The sequence below is a fragment of the Heliangelus exortis genome, chromosome 18, assembly GCF_036169615.1.
Source record: "Heliangelus exortis chromosome 18, bHelExo1.hap1, whole genome shotgun sequence".
Lineage (NCBI taxonomy): Eukaryota > Metazoa > Chordata > Aves > Apodiformes > Trochilidae > Heliangelus > Heliangelus exortis.
The window spans coordinates 14694275-14716494 of NC_092439.1; the positions used below are offsets into that span (position 1 = coordinate 14694275).

Genomic DNA, 22220 nt, shown 5'->3' on the forward strand with positions numbered 1-22220 from the left:
TCTGCACCACATCAGGAGCTGTGGGCTTTGGGGGAGTTTCAGGGAAGTCATTTAATATGTGAAAGGATTTTTTTTTAAAAATCACATTGCTCAGAATGAGTGGCCAGAAATAGTAATTGCTCTACAAGGGCAATAATGGTATGAGAAATAAAGTACAGTAAATAATACTGCTATCTGCAGCTTGAAAAAGAATATATTTCTGTCTGGCAAGTTGCACTGAAGGGAGATGGCTACACAGCATCAAGGAGCTTCTTGTTGTTAGGAGCAGATTAAACAGGCCTCTGGGAAGTGTACTTGAGTACCATTTATTTAAAAACTATCTACTTGGTAAAGCTTGGACTATCCATGTCCTAAATTCTTAAATATAAATCAAAATATAATCATAATCTTTATAGATTTTCAGCATCTCCTCAGCCAGAACCAGAGGATTCAGCATGATGAGGGCTAAACTTGATAACAAATATGTGGACTTCACTGTTGTGTTTTACTTGCTTTGGCATCTTCTTGTTTATTCCCTCCTCTTTCAGAGGGTGGAATTTTACTGCATTCCATCCTTACAATGTCTCTATAAATAAGAAGAAAATACAGAACTTACTATTTCCTTGTTCTTGAGTTTAGCTTGAATCTTCTTGCCCAACTTTTAGAAGATAATTTTATCTTCTTTAAAAACTCTTCTTCTAAAACCTCTGTCTTCTAAAAACTCTTCTTAAATTGCCTGGTTGTGAGCAGGTGGAAAGAAAAAATGATTTTTCCCATGTCTGAATTTTGTCCCTGACTAAATGGACTTTTGTAGCAGAAGGGAGCACTTTTTTCCACCCTCATTCCCTCTTTTTTTCACTTCATCACAAGTCACCCTGCATTGGAGTCCTTATGTTACTGTCAATAAATGATGGATTTGTTAAATGTGATTTAAGTTTAAAATGACTTGTGAAAACTTTATGAAGCCTGCAAATCATGAATTAGATTTCTGAGAAATTCTCTCTGACATTTAAGAACTACATGGCCAAGGTAATTCCAAGGGTGGCCTTTTGTCCCCTCTGTGGATGATGGATCAGGTCAAACCAGAGGTGGTTCTGTAGGAAGCACTGTTGCTTTTTCAAAGGAAATTGAAATTTCTCTCTTGCATCAGTAGCTTTCTCCTCTTGGTGTGCAGGGCAGTGGGTGATATGATCCTGCAGGAATAAAAAGGTGTTCTTTGCACAGGTTTAAAGTGTCCCTTTTGGCATCCCCTTTGCCTGTGCAGAAGAGGACACCTGATGCAGGTTTCCAGTTTCAGGAGGCAGACAAACCCATGGGGGGAATTGGCTGTTGCTTGGAGGACATTCGTGTAGGAACTTTGATTTGTGAAAAATAATGAGAAGTTCCCTGCCCTAAATTCAGATTATTGAGTGCAATTTGGAAACAGCTCTAAACCTACCCCAAATAATAAGAACCACAGTTACCCCATTGATTCTCTCCTGTCTTTCTTTTCCCCTAAATCCAAGAAAGATTCAAAACTATTTCAACACCAACACCCCCAACCCCTTGGGCTGTGTGTGGAATACTTCACCTGCTGTAACAGTTGTGCCCAGAGATTTTATTTAGATGTGAGGATTTCTTTCTGAGCTGTGTGGCAGCAGAGTGGTAGTCAGGGTGTTTGTGAATGCTCTTGGTCTCCCATTTGGGGGATGGGAGGTACAGATTTACAGACCTGTAAATAAAAAGCTTTCTAATGCAGCTGAGAAACAAACAGGAGGGATAAAAATGATTGAGAATGAGAAAAAATAGATAGTAAAAATTCTTCTCCTCTCTGTTAATGAAATTTTTCATCACGATTTTGATGCATCCCTTAACATCTGCAGAGTTTGTTTCAGAAACTGTCAGGTTTTACACCCTCACATAGTTTTGGTGAAACAGCCATGCACTGAACACCCAGCCCTTTCACAGGTGGGTGAAAGAGCTGTTTTTCTAATATTTTCACTATTTTTTCCTAATTTGTTAAAGTGTTATTTTTCATTTTATTTTCCCCATGTCTCTGCATAAGCTGTCTTGGTGGGAGGAATTTCAGCCCTGTGTTTTTGTTGTCCCATTTATGTTGCAGAAAAAGTAGGATTAGTTAGGTTTAGTTAGGTTAATAAACATTTAGGTTTAGTAATTGCAACTTGTTCAGTCCTCTCAGTCCAGGCTGCCAGGACTCATTTACTCCATGCATGCTGGGTGTCATTTTTGTGTCTGCAAAGCTGCTTTATGCAAAACCTGAGTATCTGTTGCTTTTGATTTCTATGGTTTCAACTCTTTCCAAGCCTGACTCCAAGATCAGGTGGCCTGTTGCACATTTATTTATCTACAAATTTCCTGTCTGTGTGATCAGACATTGCCTTTGGCAGGATGGATGCTCAGAGCACTGCAATGCTTTCTCCATCTGGAAGCTCAGTGGTTACCAGGGATGCCACCAAAGAAATCAGTGCTGCTCAGTGAAACCTCCACAGGGAAGTGGCTTTTGCACTTTCAGAACAATTGGAATCCAAGTTTTTGTCTCAAGGCTTTTCTGTAGTGCTGTTGTGGTCCTTGTCATTCCAGCCCTGCAGATTTTTTGGTGCTGATGAGCTCTGCAGGATCCTTCTCTGGGTTGGGGACAGAGCACTGACACATTTCCCCTTCAGAGGAGCATTTTGCACATTTGTTTTATGTGGTGGTCACTTGGGCAGTTTCTTCAAGCCCTCCAAGGCCACTGAATGGTGTGGTGTCTGTGCCCTGGTCATTTCTGGAGATTTTCCTCTACTGGAGTCGTTGCCGCTTTGCTCTTTTGACACAACAAATTTCTTACTGAGCACTTGTTCTGGTGTTTGGCTGGTGAAGCACAAGGCTCTGTAACCAAGCAGGCCAAACCATCTCCTCAGACTGTTCAATGCACAGAAAGTTTTGTGTATTAGCTACAAAATTTCATTAGGAGGGATTTTTATACTTCCTTCCCTAGCAGTGAGAAAAAATACCAAATAACGTTGAGTCAAGAACCCCTTAAAAACCTCACTGAATTAATCCCCTATTTTAGTAGTGTTCCTTATTTTGTAGATATTACTTCTTAAAATACATTAAGTGTGGATTAATTCCTGGACCTTGATGCCATTTCTGGAAGGGATGCTTGGATCCAGCACTGACCTGGCTGAAACAATAGCACCTCTCTTAGAAGACTTCAACACAGAATAGCTGTAAATTACAACCAATCTTTCTTTTTTTTTTAATAAAAAAAAAATCCTTTAGAAATAGGAAGCCTTTAAGACCTCAGGTTTTGTGAAAGAGAAGGGATGGGTTAGCAGGTTGGTAACAGGACACACAGCCCATACTTCAGGCTTGTGGACTGCAGGGACAGGTTGAGCTGTGGTTGATTTACAGTAAACTTCAGATGGTGTGCAGACTTTTAGAGGCAGTTCTGGACATGAGCTGCATGTTTGAGCCAAGTGAATATTACTGTAGTTTGATCTCCTAAAGAAACCAGAGGTCTTTGTCCAAAGCAGCCTTTCCAGATCTAGCAGTGACCTCAGGGGACTGGCAGGCAGGTAAGTCAAGATGAGCTTGTCCAGTGAAGATGGATCCTTAAGGGTCCTGGAAGATGGATCCTTAAGGATTCTGGTGCATCCATCCATCCGTCTATACATACATACATCCCTCCATCCATCCATCCCTCTATCCATCCATCCATCCATCCATCCATCCATCCATCCATCCTTCCCAAAGATGCAGCTTGTGCTTGGAACTGATAAGAAGTGGTAGCCAGCTGAAGGAGAAGGTCTGGCCAGCATCCCAGTTGTTTGTTGGAGTCTGGATTACTGTAGACAGTTCCCTGTGACCTTGTTGAGTTCCTGTGAGGGAGGCAGGCTGAGAGGGAGCAGTTCTCCTGTTTACCTTCCTATTCCCTCAACATTTTGGTTTCTTGGGGTTTGGAATGGCACTCATCTCCTCCCTGGCCTGGGCAGCCCCTTTCACTGGGGGTCTGCTTGCCTCTAGTCCAGCTCCTGGTGGTGTGAGCCTCAGGTGCTTCCCAGCAGGTTGGTTGTTGGCAGGAGGCTCAAACCATCATCTCTGTTGTTCCCTTGCTGCTCACATGAACACTGTCTGCATTTTTGATGCTGCTTTTTGTTGGCTTTTCCAGCTGCCATCCCTGAGTGTCCTTTCCCTTCCTGTGGTTCTCCCACCAGGTTCTTGAAGAGCTGAGACCTCTTGGGCCTCTCCTGACCCCACTCATTGCCCATGGGGAATGAATGGGCCACAGGTACCAAGGTGTTCAGGTGCTGTGTCCCCATCTGCAGGATGTGCAGGTGCTCTGGGTGCTCTGAAGCATCCCTGGATCTGCCCCAGATGCTGTCTGCTCACCCTGCTGGGGTCTGGGAGGGCAGCCAAACCTCCTGCCAGTTTGCAGCTGCACATTCTGGGTGTCAGGAGGGCTCCCAAAGCAGGAGTGGTTTGAGGTGAAATTCCTGCAGGATTTCCAATCCATCCTTTCATCTCACCTCTGCCATTTAGCAGGGCATCTGCTGCTCTCTTGGGAAATGCCACTTTTTATGTGAATAAACATCACATATACATCCCTGATGTATGGAAATTGGAGTCCTCCAGCATCTCACTCGCTGAGGGTACTGTCAGAGAATCACAGAATGCTTTGGGTTGGAAGGGACCTTAAAGACCATCCAGTTCCAAGCCCCTGCATGGGCAGGGCCATCACTTATTCCTGGTTAATATATGGGGAAACAACTCTTGCTTTCTGCAACCTGTGTGACATCCAGTGAGAAATGTGGCTCTTTTCTGACAGAATGAGAAGCAGAGAGGTGTTGGAAATGTGCATTTTGTGTGACTGGCAGGTCACCCAATTGCTTGTTTTCTGTCATTATGGGCAGGAACCTCCCTGTAGTTTCTTCATTTGCAGTGACTGAATCCCAAATCATCCCATTAGTGATAAAATCTGTTTGCAGTGCAGTGAGGGGCTGCAGTTGTCTGTTTCACTGGAACAACAGAAGCATTCAATGCCAGTTGTTCACTTTTGTGATCTTTTAGCTTTCCAAGACATTTTATTTACCAGTTTATAATCTCTCCACTGAGAAGTGTACCTGAGGGTTAAAAGCAGTGACCCAGTTGCTGCAGGTCACAACTCCCACGGTGTCAAGAAATGTCCTGGAGAGGGAATGGTTTGCAAGTTTGCACAAGGCCCAACAGAAACGTGGTTGTAGCCACTGGAGACCCCTGAGACAGTGCCAGAAATGTGAGCAGCTCCATCAATTTAAGTCTTTGTCACTTGAAGAAAGTTCTGTCTTTTCAGGGGAAAATATAGGTAAAGAGATAATTACCTTTTCTGGTGCTGAGGGATCCATTTTCTTCAAACCAAATCCACACAGCTCTTCCAATGGTCTTGCTCAGTGTCTGCAGATGTTCCTCCAAAGCTCCTTGTTTCCTCCCCGGATCTGTGATTTGTGCTTTTTTTTTCTAAGCATGAATTCTGCAGCTCTCCCACTTCCAGCCTGAGCAGAGATGACCTCGTGCCAGGTCTGATGCTTGCTGTACTCACCCTGACTTTGCCTCCTGCTCTGCTCCCCCCAAGGACAATGGTATTTCTCTTCAAAGCATTATTTATTTAAGATGAGTTAATTTCAGAGAAAGCATCTCTTATAAATAATAAAGCAGGCTGTGTGCAAATCTCACTTTCCCTTAAGGACTGACATCCCCTGGATCCTGGAAGCCACAACTTCCTCTGCACTCTGTGTCCACAGAATTGCTCTTCCCATGCAAGTTCCATTAGGCAGAGATTTTAACCCTTTGGTTTGGTTTTTCATGAGTTTATTGGTGCCAGCACAGAAAAAGATGGCTTCTTAGCAGACATTTGCTCCCCTTGTTGTAAGGAATCAGGAAAATCCCTTTCCCTGAGGACATGGTTTAAACAGCCCTTTCCCCAGCTTGCTTTTCAGCTCAGCCGGGTAGGAGCTGAGGACACTGTTCAGCAGAGCATCTCCACCACCACTCCCACAGCTCCACTGGCTTGTATTTTCCTACCAAAGCCATGAATTTAAGAGGATATGAACTCAAGTTCCTCCAATAAATGGCTCTGCAGGTAGCCCAGACTGCCATGGTTTGGGGATCTTCTTCTTCTTCACCTCCTCTTCCCGCAGTGGGAGTGTTGGGGGTATGGTTTGCATTTGCCCTCCCTTCTCCCCTGGTATTTTAGCAGTGCTCTCTTGTTTGGAGGCTCTCTCATTCACCTTTAAATTAAGGAAATGAGAGTTGTAAATAACTGAAGCAAAGGTTGATCCCATGGGATGGCTGCAGCAAATGGCTTGGTGGGCAAATGGCCAAGTCTTTCATCTCTGTAAGTAAACTGCTGGCTTCCCCTTTCCCTGCTCACAGCATCTGTGGAAGAATCTTTGTCCAATGTCACTGTTCTGCCTGGTATAAAATCACCAAATGGCCCTTAGTTCCTGCACAGAAAGTGCCTGGTGTCCCTGCTTTGATTTGCCTCTGCAGGTGCTGAAGCCTTTGTAGCAGCTAATTGGATCTCAGGCTCTATTGACATCTGCATCCCCAGGTGCTTGGGGTTTTTGTTTGGTTTTCTGTATAGATGGAGATAACAGGTTGTTAGCACTTGAAATACAAGTGGAACCCACCTTTCATGTGTCTTGGCAAACAACAGCTCAGCAGCATGTCTCATGTTAATTAGCAGCCTTCCCCATTTACTTATCTGAGGTTACAGTGATGGTTGTTGAGGACAAATGAAAGTGATCATGCTTTTTGGTATGGTTTTTTTTTGGTTTTTTTTTTTTTAAAAAAAAAAAGGCCAAGAGGCTGAATACAGATGTCCTAGGAATATTTTCAGTGTAAGCATGGGTTTTGAAAGAATGGGCATCTCCCTTTTCTGCTGGCCTGGATCCAGTGTCCATGCTCATACCTCAGAGGAGCCCTTACACCCTGGCATGGGTCTGGTCCTGGAAACACTAAATGTGAAGGCAAAAAACCCATTTCCTGGGGTGTGCAGGAAAGGCCCATGTCTGGGGAAAGAAATCTGAGTGGGTGGGAGGGCTGGGACAGAAGATGAGGGCTCTGGGGACACAAAGCTGATGTGTGAAGCATTGCTGAGAGCAGGAGCTGGTGGCAGGGCACAGGAACCCTTCTGTGTGTGTCATCTTTGGAGGAAACCTACAACAAAGGGAGTTTCATTCTGGGAAGGAAATGGTGATGTTAGGCCATGATCACACCCAATTTTGCTGTGTCACTGCTCTTGAAGATGAGAGCATCTTTTTTTCCCAACTTAATGATCTGAAGAAGAGGTCATTTGCAAATAAGCAGAAGGTTCCTTCTATGGGACCAGTGGAAGATGTATCCCAACTGCTGTATAAATAATGAGGTGTGTCAAAAAAACCCCATGCACTTCAGTGGCCACTCACCTGAAATTCCCCAAACCTGCTGGTGGGGTTTTTCTCACTCAAAGTGCATAATGCCCAAGAAGAATTGTTTTTATTTGCAATGTCAGCCTTTTGTGTGTGAAATGGATTTGATTTACTTGCCTAATTTTCCCCAGCCCTTTCTGTGTTTGCTGAAGCATTCAAAGCCGTTTAAAGCATGAAGCAGCAAGCCAAGAATGCATATGTAAAGTTTTTATTCCTGGGTTCACTAAAAAGAAACAGATTCAGTTCTTTTTTTAAGGAAATCTAGGACTGTTTCCTTGGGAAATGCCATGTTAAACAGGGAGCTGGAGGTATGGATCCTCTTCCATCACCAGTCAGCTCTGCTGTTGCCTTCATTCTGTATGCAAGTAAGGAGTGCACAGAGCTGCACTTGGAGATATTTACAATGTTCTTTATTTAAATAAACTTGAGAACTTGATAAACAAGTTATTCATAGAATCACAGAATTGGCTGGGTTGGAAGGGACCTCAGAGCTCATCAAGTCCAACCCTTGCTCCACTCCCCCCGTGGTTCCCAGCCCATGGCACTGAGTGCCACATCCAGGCTCTTTGGAAATATCTCCAGGGATGGAGAATCCACCCCTTCCCTGGGCAGCCCATTCCAATGGCTGAGCACCCTCTCCAGAAAGAAATTCTTTCTCATGTCCAACCTAAACCTCCCCTGGCACAACTTGAGACCTCTTGTGCCCTCTTGTCTTGCTGAGAGTTGCCTGGGAGCAGAGCCCGACCCCCCCTGGCTCCAACCTCCTTTCAGGGAGTTGGAGAGAGTGATGAGGTCTCCCCTGAGCCTCCTCTTCTCCAGCCTCAACACCCCCAGCTCCCTCAGCCCTTCCTCACAGGACTTGTGCTGGATTCCTTCCCAGCCTCCTTGCTCTTCTCTGGACCTGCTCCAGCACCTCAATCTCCTTCCTGAGCTGAGGGGCCCAGAACTGGACACAGGACTCAAGCTGTGGCCTCCCCAGGGCTGAGCACAGGGGCAGAATCCCTTCCCTGGACCTGCTGGCCACGCTGTTCCTGAGCCAGCCCAGGATGCCATTGGCCTTCTTGGCCACCTGGGCACACTGCTGCCTCCTCTTCATCAGCTGCTGTGCCTAAAAACTGATTAGCTGGCAGTGGTCTCTGTCTAGAGAAAAGCATCCTTTTCCTTCCTACCAGCAGTCACAGGAGGCTGAGCAGGCACTTTGGATGGAACAGTGGGATATGACTCTCCCTGGGACTTGGGAGGAATCTTTTAGATGAAATAAGATGCAGTTTTCTGAAATTGTGAATTTGCTCTTGCATGAAAAGTTTGGGGTTGCAGATCCCAGTGACTTGTGATACCTGAGAGCTCCTGCTTAAAACTGAGAGCACTGAAGCTGCTGCTGGGACCCACTGGCATTTTGATAGCTGTCTGGTGCCTGACACTTCCTTTTGAGCACAAGCTGGTGTTTGTGGGCAGAGGGCACTGCCTTGAGACTGCAATTAATTGTATGCACAAACCATGGACCTTGGAAAAACTGAGCTGAAAAGCCCAGGTTCTATGACTTTCTCGTTTTGTTACAGAAACTCTTGCATCTTGTTTGTTCTTGTCAGAGGGCATGGTGGGACATTTCCAGTGGGACACTTCAGTGGGACACTTCCAGTTTCACCAGCTGCCAGCTCCAGCCCAATCCAAGATGTACTTGTCCTTCGTTGGCTTCCTGATCAGCCTCAGTTTTGCCCCCCCCCCAGTGCCAGAGGAATTACTGAGCCTCTCAGATAAGAAACTGCATCCCTTGTCTCTCTGTACAAGGAAGGCTCCATCTCCCAGCTTGGCTTTGGTTTTCATACTGGATTATGGCATGAGTTGAGTCAGGTTATTCCTGTTCTACAAACTGAAACACAAGCGAAACGGGGACTTTCCAAGGCTATGTGGGAAATCTGTGGCACAGCTGAAAGCTCTGACTTCATCTGACCCAAACCAGCATGGTTCTGAGACCTTCCTTTTCCTAACAACTCCCAGAACATTTCCTACATTCTTCTGTTCCTCTGTTCCCTGGTTTTGCTCTGAAGTTACACAGCCAGTGCATCTCTCCTGCTGTCAAACACTGGTGGAGCCAGTCAGCATTTCAGCTCTTAGTGAAGCTTGGGAGATCTCTAAAATGTTTGATTCCTGCTGTAGGCTCTGGCAGCCAAACTAGGAAAAGAGAGATCACCAAGTGACTGCTTTGTTGTGTTTAAGAAAGCAATTCCAAAAAAAGATGTGAGGTCCTGCACTTGTTTCATACCTGGGGAGGGAATGAGGAAGAGGGAATCCCACAGAGCTCAGCAGAGCTGTGCAAAACAGGTGACACTGACAAAAAATCAGCATATTGTCCCTTAACTGCCAGCCATGAGCAGTGTCCCTCCTAAATGACATCTTACAGGATTTCAATTTAAAGGCAGATGATACAAAGGAGATGTCAGTGGAGAGGAGAGCACTTCTAAGCCAGGCTTAGGAACATCTCATTTTAAACACACTCCATCTGCTCTCGTCTTAGCAGGCATTTAGGCTCCCACAAATGCCCCTACAGGTGAGGCACTTTCCATCTGTATTGAATTTCCCACTCCCTGCCCTTTGTAGGGAATGATTATCAAGGCATTAAATGAAAAGTGTTCCCCAGTGGGGAACTAGTGGACATTGTGCATTTCCTTACAGCCTTTTGTTCTGGTGGAGGGGCAGAGAGGTAGGGGATGCCATCAGCAGAAAGGTCAGGAATATTGAATCACTGCTGAGAGAGGCTTTGTCCAGTTTAGGGGACTTGTGGGGTGGGATTTTTGTTCAGGATGTGGCAGGGAAGCACTGAGGCTTGAAATTAAAAGTCTGCATTTACCTGCAGGTAAGAGAGCTGGGGATGCTGCTGGCATCCTCTGCCCTTTGTGTAAAGTCAGGGCCAGAACCTCAGGGGCATCTCACACTGTCAGCAAGTTGCAAAGAAGTTTGTAAGGCTCTCCCCAAGGGTTTTATTTTGGCCTTTCTTGAAAAGAGGATTACAGCAAAGCCACCTTCCTTCTCAGTGTGCTGGGACAGTGAAAGGACCTGGATTAAACTCAAACTGTACTGATAGTGAAGAGACAAAGCCTTACATCCCAGTAGCTGTTAAAATCTGTAACCCTTGTGTTCTGCACAGGTACAGCTTGCTTGTTTGCCTGAAGTTTTGCTCAAAAGCCCTTCCCATCAGCAGCCAAACTGCAGGACTGGGCTTCTCAGGGAGCAGCACATGTCTTCTGTTCCCTGCCCTACCTGTAAGGAGAGAAAACTGCAGAGCCTTTCATTTAGGCAGAGAGGGAGGGATGTGCCAGAGCATCCCAAGGAGCTGAGCAGAGGGCTGCAGCCCCCACTGGAATACAGAGCTGGACATTATTAGGAGCCTTGCTGGGTTTGGGCAGCACAGAATTTTTATGCAGTGCTTTCAGTGTGTCTGTGCTAAGCAGCATTTTTCTTGTTGCTGCTGATACAGTGTTTGCCTTGGCCTCAGTTATTCCTGGGCTGGTTTATTCCAGGAGGCAAGGGGGGGTCTGACAGCTCCTCTTGAACGCTGCTGCCTGCTGCCAGCCCCAGGGCTGCCTGGGAGCTGAGATTTCTGAAGCAATGAGGGGACAAAAACACTAAAACCAGGCTCACACACAGAGTGCTACAGGTTAAGAAGCTGTCTTCAGGAAATACAGATCAAGAAGCAACCACTTTTTCATTTGGCCTGAATTTACCAGCTGGCTTAAGTAAGATTATGGGGTTTTTTTAAGGGGTATTTTGTCACAGCTGTAGATGAGGTGAGGCTCAGAGAGATCCCTGCCCATTCTCTCACTGCTTGCAGCCACTCTCCCTGACCTCTCTGGCAGTTTTCCTTCAGTCCTGATGTATCTCCTGGCTCTTTCTTTTCTCTAGTTCAAATGCTGAATTTCCATCATTTCCTGAAACTCTGCACATGACTTGTCTGCACAGAGTGTTATTATATGCTTTTGGGGAACTTATTAACAGGAAAATGAAAGATTTAAGAGCCAGATGAGTAGAAATAAGTGCGAAAGAATCTGTGCTCATTTTGGTGGGAACAGGATCTTACCTTAAATCAAGTGCTAGGAATATGGATATCCCACTCTAAGAAGGGGCTCTCTTGCAGTCATGGGTAGCAGTAGTGGCAGACCTAAGTAATAGGACACATTTGACCTCTGCTAGGAGAAAAATGCTGAAATCTGGTGGTGCTGGTGGTCCCTCACCCTCACAGCAAAGAAGTTTCTCCTGTTGAGGTGGAACTTCCCATGTTCTGGCCTCAACCCATTATTCCTTGTCCTGTTACTGGACACCACTGAAAAGGGATTGGCCCCTTCCTCTTGCCCCCCACCCCTCAGATGTTTCTGGACATCCCTAAGATCCCCTCTCACCTTCTTTTCTCCAGGCTGAACAGTTCCTCAGCCTTTCCTCACAGCAGAGATGCTCAGGTCCCTCCAGCATCCCTGGAGCTCTCCCTTGGCCTCTCTCCAGTAGATCCCAGTCTCTCCTGAGCTGGGGAGCCCCAGACTGGATCCAGGATTCCAGGTGTGGTCTCCCCAGGGCAGAGCAGAGCAGAGGGGGAGCAGAACCTCCCTGGATCTGCAGGACACCCTTTTCCTGATGTCCCCAGGACACCACTGTCCCTCTTGTCCCTAAGGGCACGTTGCTGACCCAGGGAGAATTCCCTGTCCATGAGGACTCCAGGGGCTTTCTCCATGGAGCTGCTTCCCAGCAGGAGGCCCCTTAATCTGTCCTGGTGGTTGGGGTTATAAATTGAAGTATCCTTTACTTTAAAATATACAATGTAAAGCACTGAGGGTTAAATTATACCTTTAGTATTTGCTTTAGGATTTGGGATTATTGCCTTGGATACAGGAGGGAACTGGCAGTAAGATTTGAGAGTTTTGGGGTTTACTGAATAAGATTTTTCAGTGCCCTGTCCTCTCTCCACTCCATCCCTGCTGTGGTTGGGGTTTTTCCTCCTCAGGTGCAGGACTCTCCCTTTGTCCTTCCTGAACTTGCTGAGGTTCCTTTTGCCCAGCTCTCCAGCCTCTCCAGATCCCATGGAGAGCAGCCCAGCCCCCTGGGGTGGCAGCCACCCTCCCAGCTCTGAGTCACCAGGGAAAGTCTTGTGGCTTTTTTTTTTTTTTTTTTTTTTTAAATTAGTTGGAAACAGAAGTGCTGAGGTACTACAGGCTGACTCCTATTCTTACCTCTGCTGTCAGAGTGGCTCCAAGGAATGTTTGTCAATATGGTGATAGGGACTTTATATAAATATAAATAATATAAATATAAATATAAATATAAATATAATAAATAATTTAAATTATATAAGTAATATAAATATAAATATAAAGATGAATATAGATAATAAAAATAATATAAATATAAATATAAATATAAATATAAATATAAATATAAATATAAATATAAATATAAATATAAATATATATAATATATGTTGTGGGTACACCCCAGCCCCTCATCCAGGTCCTGAATGAACAAAGGGAAAATGCAGCAGGTTCCAGCTGCAGAATGTCTGATACTTGCAGTCCCTGTTTTGCAACAGACAGAGACAGGAAGGTGACAAATTGGGGAGTGCAGGGGGGGCTCATTTGTCAGGAGTTGGGATGAATCACTGTGCTGTTCACCATTCCATTTTCTGAAAGATAATTTTCTGAAAAACTTGGAGACAGGGAAGACAGCTGCAGGAGTTTTATGAGTTTTCATTTTAATCAAATATACAATTACAATGAAGGCATGCTGAAAATTCCTGCTATTCTAAAAATATTTTGAGGAAGAAACAAACTTGTGGAATCAGGATGACCCGGAGGAGCATTCCCCAGCTATCCTGCACAAAGAGATGTTGGAGTTTACTTACCCCTCCCTGCTTAAAGCCAGAAGGAAGCCTCTGTCTAGAGCTTCAAGCAGTGTTTCAACTGGGGTAAAAAAAAAATAAATACCCATCTTATATATATGTACCCATCTATATTTATATTTATATTTATATTTATATTTATATTTATATTTATATTTATATTTATATTTATATTTATATTTATATTTATATTTATATTTATGTAATATGTTGATATTTATTATCGATTATTATATTGATTGAAAATTGATTTATATCAATTATTATATTTATATAATATATTGATAAGTACCAACTTGTACACAGGTGGTCCAAGCAGAGTTCAGTGCCCTTTTCCCAGGGCTGCAGACAGACCCTGAACTCACAGCCTGAATCAGAGGAATGATTATATTTAATATCATTTGATATTAAATATGTGACATGTAAGGGCACATGTGATCTGTGCCACTTCTGAGTCGAAAGTGGTTAATAATGAATAAGACATTATTAAAAACCATTAAATAAATATAAATAATAAAACATTAATAAAAAATAACCCCCAGCCTGTGCAGGAGTTGGTACTGAAGGCTCAGCTGCAGACACAGGTGGCAGAGCCCAAAGCCCAAACCCTCCTGTCCCTTCCTCCCTTCCTTTCCCAGACTCAGCTCCAGGAATTCCTGCAGCTTTCCAGGCAGGAATGAAGCTTGTTCCTTCAAACAGCTCCGTGAAAAGAGGTTTTCAAGCAGCTGCTTTTCAGAGCTGGGCACTCCTGAGAGCACAGTGGGTCAGGAGATCCGTCAGGAAGAGAGCAGAACAGTGTCAAATGCTCCGCTTGCAGTCACACAGATCAAGCTCTGCGTGGCCGTGGGGGGCTGTCTGAGCTCCCCAGGGAACTCCCCATGGCACTGGACATGGAGCAAAAAAATACAAAAATCTGGAGGTGGCTTCACAGCACGTCTGTGCCTCCTGCAAAGCTGCAACCTGCAGAGAGATGGGAGAGAAAGGAAACGAGACACAGAGGTGCTATGAGATTATGAAAAGGTTGTACCCTGCCCAGGCAAGATTCAAACAGGCACTTTCTTGTTAAAATGAGTAATACAGTGTGCCTGGCTTCAGGTTGGAGCTTTTTGAAGCAGCAGTGAGAGAACTGCTCACATAGTGCCTCTTTTTTTCTGGGTAATGCTCTGCTGCTTCCTCAGATTCTGAAATATGAAAATCATGGAATCCCAGGCTGGAAGGGACCTCAGGGATCCCCTGCTCCAACCCTTCTCATATTATTGTTGATCTGAGCTGCCTCAGCACCCATCGAGCTGAGACTTCAAACTTCCCAAAGTGGGGGAATCCACCCCTTCCCCTCAGAGTGAAACATTTTCCTCTGGTGTCCAGTGGGAATCTGCCCAGGAGCACCTTGTGCCCATTGCCCCTTGTCCTGTCCATGGACTCCTTGGGAATTGGGAGTCTCCCTCTGCTTTGTAGCCCCTTGAAGCACAGAACATGGTCAGAAGGTCTCCCCTTCCCCAAGCTGAACAGCCCCAGTCTTCTCAGCCTCTCCTCGTATGCCTGGTGCTCCACTCCTCTGATCATCCTCGGGGCTCTTCTCTGGACCCTCTCCAGCCTCTCCACATCCTTTTTGTACAGCAGGGACCAAAACTGGAGCCAGAACTCCAGGTGTGGTCTGGCAAGCAGGGAGCAGAAGGGGAGGATGATTTCTGTGTCTCTGCTGGTGATGCCCTGGGTGCAGCCCAGCACCCTCCTGGCTGCCTCTGCAGCTCCCTCTTTGCCCATCTTGAGCCTCTTGTCCACCAGGCCCCCCATGGCCCTCTCCACAAGGCTGCTCTCTACCCAGGTGGGGGATCCACTTCCAATCTGCCATGTCTGCAGCTGCTAGAAAAATCAAGTTACACATCTTGAAGCACAGCTGATGATTTTCATCTATCAGGCAGGGAGTAACTATTACAAACAGTTACAAAACTCTGTTGTCTCTGAGTGCTCTTTGTGGGTAAGAATGTGTCTGTGTAATTTGGAAGATTTTAGAAGTAATTCTTGTTTGGTCTCTCCATGCATGCTGCATTTCCTCCCAGCCTTCTGTGTCTCTGCTGCTGATGCCCTGGGTGCAGCCCAGCACCCTCCTGGCTGCCTTTGCTGCTGTTGCCAATATTCCCAGGAGAAAGGCCATGACCTTTTTTTTTGTGCAGGAGAATGAAGTTAATTTTTTTTTGAGGAGAGAGGACTTGCTGTCACCTGCCTTAGCAAGCTGCTTGTTACTGCATCTTCTGAAGGCCCTGAATGCCATCTCCACAGCACACATGGCCTAACAAAATAACTTGCTTAATTTTTAAGTGCTTTGTAAATGTTGCTCATGAGTTATTAAATTGTTGTCATTATTAATCTCAAAGTGGACATGAAGATTTGCAGTAAGAAGGGCAGTCTGGGAGCTCTGGCAGCAGGGATTGTCCTGCTGGAGCACTGCACTGGTGCTGGGATCGAGTTCTGCGTCTCCCCTGGATTCTCCCAAAATTCTTCTGTTAGTGGCTCAGCCTGATGGTGCTGAATGTCTGGGGAGGGAAGGAAAAAAAGAACCAAAACACAGCCCTCTGCACATGCAGCAGATTTCTGGGACAGGATGAACTTTCAAGGTCACAGTTTTTTGGGGAGTCATATTGTTGAGTGACTTTATCCCATGATAATTAAGAGGTAGTGGGTTGAAAAGTCCCCTTTTACACTGTGGAGGATGCTTTACCCCTGTGTCTTTTTCCAGGAGCAAATGAAAAAAATTCTGAGTCAACAAAGCAGAAAGAAAATCCAAGTGTATGGTGGAAGCAGATTACCTTTGTTCCCCCTGGTATCTCAAAATGAACAGTGGTTAATTCATTTCAGAGTCATTTCAGTCTCTTGTCCAGTATGGAACAGAGTGGGTATCAACTGGGACTGTCCCCATTCAGCAAGCTGTGAATTAAATTTTGCTTTTCTTTTTTGGCTGTAGCAGCAGAAAGATCTCAGAGTGACTCTGTATATTGCAGTCAGAATTATGGCAGATGGATGGAAAAGAAAATGGGAGAGGTCTGCTCACCCTTCTTGCTCTGTGCCTGTGATGTCAAACCAAGCACTGACACTGACAGGAGCCCAGGGGAGGGGGGATGCCCTGGGGTGTTGGAGCAGCACTATCTGGTGCTTCTCATCTACAACAGAAAAATCAGGCCAAACCATTTATTATGGGCTTCCTTTGCTGGGTTTGCTTGATTCTGTAGATTCTTTACCAGCAGATTCTCAACAAGTAAGCACCAACTTCAATTGTAAAACCCTCTCCAGCAGGACTTGTGGTTTCATTAAATCAACCAAAAATAATTTATTTAAGAACAGCTGAATTTAATAACTGAACTATTAAATCCTGTCTATCCTGAATTTTGGATATTCTCTGCTGCTTCAGTCTATATAACTGGGTCCCTCCTGCTGGGGTACCCTTGCTGATAAAACCCACAGAACTCAGAGCAGGAGTAGAACATGAGCTCCCAGGCAGCACACAAAGATGCTGAGGGGCACCTGGTCACAGCTGAAGATATTAAGGTAAAAGGAGATGCTGTGGGTGGATGTTTTCATATGTGGGCCTCAGCTGCAAGTGGTTAACCTGAATCCAGCCTTTCTGTAGTAGTTTGGTGGTTAAAGTCAGAAGGAAAAAGATGTTCTGGATGGAAAACATCACCACTATTCCTTACAAAGTGTGGGTGTAATGGGTACCAGCTCCAATGGGGAGAGGCTTTGGGAAATATTGGTAACCCCCTTATTCATTTCAGATCAAGACTGTTGTCCAACATATCTCTCCTTCATGCACTTTGGGTCAGAAATGTGGTACTCAGCAAGTTTTGTGTCTTTTCTTGTTGTTTTTAGATTGACAAATATGCTCAGCGGGATCTGAAGAAAGGGCTTCACCTCTATGGGACAGATGGCAACATTGGGCTGACCAATGCCTGGAGCATCATCCAGACAGATGTAAGGATCAGCTTTTTTGCTTCCTTTCTCTTTACTCTCTGCTTCTGGGTGGGATCCTAATTAAACTTCCCAAACCAATCTCCCAAACCCAAGCCAATCTCTTTCTCCTACCCAATCAGAACATTAGCACCTAAAGCTGGTTTTTGTAACAAATGGTCACATTTATTTATTTATCCTTTGACTAACAACACTTATTTCTTGTTAAAAATCATATTGTGTTGTTATAGTTCTGTGCTGTGTGGAGGGTGAAGGAGACAGTCAGACAGGAAATGTTCAAGCTTTAGATAACCAGGAGAAGATGAAGTGATGGTGTGATTGCAGTCCTTAAAAACAGAGCAAGGAGAAAAACTTTCTTTTTGAAAGGAAAGGAGTCTGTAACAATTTATCCAGCTCAAGATACTGGTATGTGACTGGAGGATGCCACTGTGCAGGGGATGGTGGATTCTTTTCCACTGAATTCACACCAAGGGTTTTTGACTAAAAGAAACAGTTTTGTTGAGTGACAAGTGTGGGTTTGAGGCAGGACTCCGGGGTCTGTGTCAGGCTACAGATATGCTCCAGAATCTTATTGCTTTGACCCTGAAACCTGTTATAGCTTGGAGAGTGTATTAGAAGTTTCAGATTAAAGTAATATTAGGTAGTTTATAGGAGCTTAGAAGACAACAGACTTGTGCCATCTCACAAGTCCTGGTACATCACTTTTTTCAAACACAGCAGCTATGAAATCACCAAGTGCTGGCTTGGCAGTGTTGAAGTTTCTGTGCTCCCTGTGCTGGGCACTGAGGAGGAAAGCAAAGGCCTCCTGCAGCTCTGCTTTTACTGCTCTGCAAAATTGATTTTCAGGTGTATCTTTAAAACTATTTAGGAATAGACCATTGCAGTGAAGAAAACCCCAGCATGGTTAATTATGTAAAACACTTTGCAGATGAATAGCACTATGTAAATGCCAGGTTTGGGTTTGGGTTTTTTTGGTCAGTAATAGTGGTTATCCCTTACATCCCTTATCAGAGAGTCTAAGCACTGACAGGAGGATTGGGCCTTTCCTTTCTGAAGGGAAAGCCCCAGGCCCAGGCTCACTGTTTGCATTCCAGCTCCTAATGACAGCTCTCCAGAAAACCCCAGAATTAACCCCTGAGCACAATGGCTCAGCACTGACTTTTCTAAGAGGAGACAGCAGCAGTTCAGCTGGGGGCTATGGCTGGAAAACAGCAGCCTCAAAAGAACCCCATGACATGTGAAAAACAGAAATCATAATGATTCCTTCTCCCTTGTCCTCTCTGCTTTCACACTCCTTTTTTTTTTTTTTTTTTTTTTTTTTTCACAAGTGTTTCACAGAGCTGGGATGGCACTGGGGTTATAGCAGTGGGCTCAGACCTGAGGGATCTTGGTTTCTCCTGTGAGCTGGGACAGAGTCCATCCCCACCCTGACCTCACTAAATAAATCTGTGCATATCAACTTTGATTAAAAAAGCAGATTTTTTTTTTTTCCAGGAATAAAAGTACACTGAGGTGGCATTTCACTTCTGGGGGACTGGCTGGTGGGAAACCAGAGGGGAGATTTAACTGGTAGTAGGGATGCCCAGTGTGCACAGAGGATTTTTGGGTGGTGATTATTGGGTATCTCCTGCAAGTCTGAAAGACCTCAGCACCTCTTTCAGGGGACTTTCTTTTCTGAAGCCTTTCTGCTTTTTACCAGAATTCTACAGTAACTGGGAACAAAGGAAAAATCAGGTCCAGCAGACCCATTGTGGGGTTTGGGTCTGTGGGTTTGGGTCTGTGGGGTTTGGGCCATAACTGAGACATTCAGAGGACTGAGAAGGGAGTTGAGCTGCATTCCACGTTAGAGGAAAAGACCAGGCTTGTTTTGCAGTCAATATTAAGCCTCCAGATCAGGGAACTGTTGCAAATTAGAACATTTTATTAATGTCTTTTTAATACCTTCAGCTACCCAAGCTCACAGCCTTTCCCAGTGGTGTTTTAAAACTTAAAAAGAGCAGGAACACAAGGAGGTGGCTTTTGTGTTGTGACCTAAGACTACAAAGGCATACAAAGTGACTTTAAACATGACTAAAATTCTAAGAGTTGAGGATGTAAGTTACCCTGAGCTGCATTACTCTCCTTACCAAGCAGGACTGGCTGAAGTTACAGGTGGAGATCATCAGGAAATGAGAAATAGGCATAAATTTTTAAAATGTTGCTTCATCCCCAGCATCTTTGTGATCAATATTTGAACACGTCTCCTTCAAACCAAGCAGACAGTAATCTGAGAGGTGTGCAGAAAACACAGCAGCTTCACCAAAGTGAGCAGATTCAGCTGCTGTTTCATGCCTTTTGTATCTCTTTAGACCACTGTAACTGAGAACAAAATGTGACCTCTCTCCCTCTGCCTCAGATTCTGTTAGATCAAACCACACTTGGGCATTGCTGGTGAAATAATCCAAACCACCCATTAAACATGATTTTAGAATAAAACTGCCTTATTCCCTGTGATGGGGGGAAAAGATATATAAATGCACCCTACACCATCCCTAGTTCTCTGTCACAAAACTGGAAAGCCAGGAATTGCTAAAATCTTGTCTGCAACAAAGATGTGGGTATTTATTTTTTTGAACCCTATCTCAGCCTGGCTGATTTTGCAGGAATTTGGCAAATAAAATAAGGCCTACTTAGCCCTCAATACTGGGATTGCTTGTAAAATCCAGACAAAAATCCAACTCCTGACATTTCTGTTGCACTAAGATAGAAACCTGTGTTTAACATCAGTTACCACACTGGAGCAGCAGCACTCCCAGAGCTATGGGAGCAGTGGTGCATTCCACAGATACAGCACAGAGACCTCAGAGCTGCTTGGCTGGGAAAAAAAAACAACCCTCAGCAGCACAAACTTTGGTGAAGGCTGAGGAAAGACCTTCCTGCTCTCTACAGTTACCTGGAAAGAAGGTTGGAGTGATCTGAGTGTTGGTCTCCCATGTAGCTGGAGATAGGAATGGCCTTGTTACCCCTGGGGAGGGTCAGATTGGATATTAGGAAAAATTTATGTCCAGGAAGAGTGGTCAGGTCGTGTTTTGGGCTGCCAATGGAAGTGGTGGAGTCCTTGGAGGTGGTTAAAAAACATGTGGTGCCATTGAGGAGATGTTTTGGTTGGCTGGTGTTGACCTGATGATCCTTAATGATTCCATGATCCAGCTTCATGCATAGAGGATCAGTCAGCTGCTTGTTACCCCAAATGACCCCAAATCATTCTCACATTCCCTCCTCTCTACTTGGGCCTCCCTAATGAAATACCTGAATTTACTGAGCTCTCAGCTTATCCATCTTTCTGGCTCCCAGCTCTCCCTCTCTGCTGAATCTGAAGTGCTCACCCCTTCAGTCTCAGTGCTGCTGGGGCTCAGTTCTTGCCTCCTGGAGCTGCTGCCATGGGTCAGTGCCCTGCTCCCTGGGGCTGTATCCAGCACTGCTTTGCTCTCTTGCTGATGCACTCTCTGGTCCCCATGGTCTCAGTGCTCTGCTGGCTTTGTCACCTCATCTCCCTTGGGGGTCTGCATCCCACACTGCTGAACCCCACCACTTAACCTCTTCCAAAGGGATGACATCTCCTCCTACCCTTCCCAGCATCATTTCTCCCAGCATGATCCTCATGCTGCTCCATTCTCTTTTACCTGTGATCTTTCCTTATCCCTTTCCCCCACAGCTGGCACTGCCTCATCTGCCAGCAGGACCAGGAGTCATCAGGATCTGTGTGTGTCCAACCACAGCCCCTCCTACTTCCAGCTCCTGGCTTAGCAGGAGTTTTACTCTCTGGAGTCTCAACCCAAGCCACATTCTGCTCCAGAGGCTCCAGGGGAACAATTGTCCTCAATTCTTGAGCCCCAATTAGTGAGTGAGCCCTTAACTACAAAACCTGGGCTGCCTCTCCTTGGTCTGTCAGACGTTTCCATTCCTTATTCTGGGGGGAAGGGGTCTTGTCCCAGTTTATGCAAACCTGAATCCCTGCTGTTTGGCAGGGCCATCACTCAGCTGCCTCAGCCTGTCCTGCTGCATCCCAGATGAGCCACATCTCCCAGGGTTGCTGTTTACAAATTGTCACTTCTTGCTGTCTATCAAAGAGCTGCCTCCTGACTCTGATGATGACAGCCTTCAAGACCTTGTTAGCCTTCCAGATAAACCAGCTTTTCCCCAAGGCATGCCATGTCTTCCATGCTGTTCATGCCCACTTTTGGGATACACAGAGCCCCTCTCTTGTGTGCAGGAACACAGAGGCAAAAAAAAAAAACCCAAAGTCAAACTTTTTTTTTTTTTTTTTGCTTTCGAGCCAGTTTGTAGAAAAGGAAGCCTGTAAAGGGGTAAATGAGACAGCTGCAAGATAGTGACTGATTCCTGCCATGGACCAGCTCAGAATTCTGAGCAGAAACTTGGGGGGGATAGATGTTTGTCAGGAGAAGATTTCTGACTCTTTGCTTGTCAGCAGTAAAGCAGTGAAACATCCCAGTCCTTGCTGCACAGGACGCAGAGGGCACAGTGACAGCTTTGTGTGCAGCAGGACCTGGGCACTCAGCCCCCTGTGCCCAGAGCCTCTGCAGCCATCACATCCATGGGGGAAACTCCCCCAGCCCAGTGTCTGATTTGGCTCCCTCCTCCTGGTGATGCAGACATCAGACACAAAGAGAATGATGTCTGTAGGGACAACAGCAGCTATCACCACATCTGAAAACCAGAACCTGGGAAGTCATCTGGGGCTTAAGGAGGTGGCTGGCATTGCCTTGGGAAAGAAGTGGGAAGCACTGGCAAGAGCAGAGAGCAGTTCTGCAGCCCAGAGTTTTGTTTGAGTGGTGAGGTGTCTAAGTAGTGACAAATCCATAGCTTGGTGTTAGCACAGGAGTGACAGATGGTGTAGCCATCTATGTGGGAATGAGTCTTGGCTTGTTTTGTACCAGGGAAATATCCCAGTTCCCAGCAGGGGGGATGCT

General features: G+C 45.4%; 1 protein-coding gene across 4 annotated transcripts in view; it reads left to right on the top strand.

The window, feature by feature from the left end:
- TSPAN4 (tetraspanin 4) overlaps nucleotides 1-22220 on the top strand; it is a 405186-nt gene that overhangs the window by 377589 nt on the left and 5377 nt on the right. For all 4 annotated transcript variants that reach the window (XM_071761611.1, XM_071761610.1, XM_071761612.1 and 1 more), the window contains one exon: nucleotides 17152-17253. In XM_071761611.1, coding sequence (XP_071617712.1) covers nucleotides 17152-17253 — 102 coding nt within the window. The remainder of the gene's footprint in view (nucleotides 1-17151; nucleotides 17254-22220) is intronic.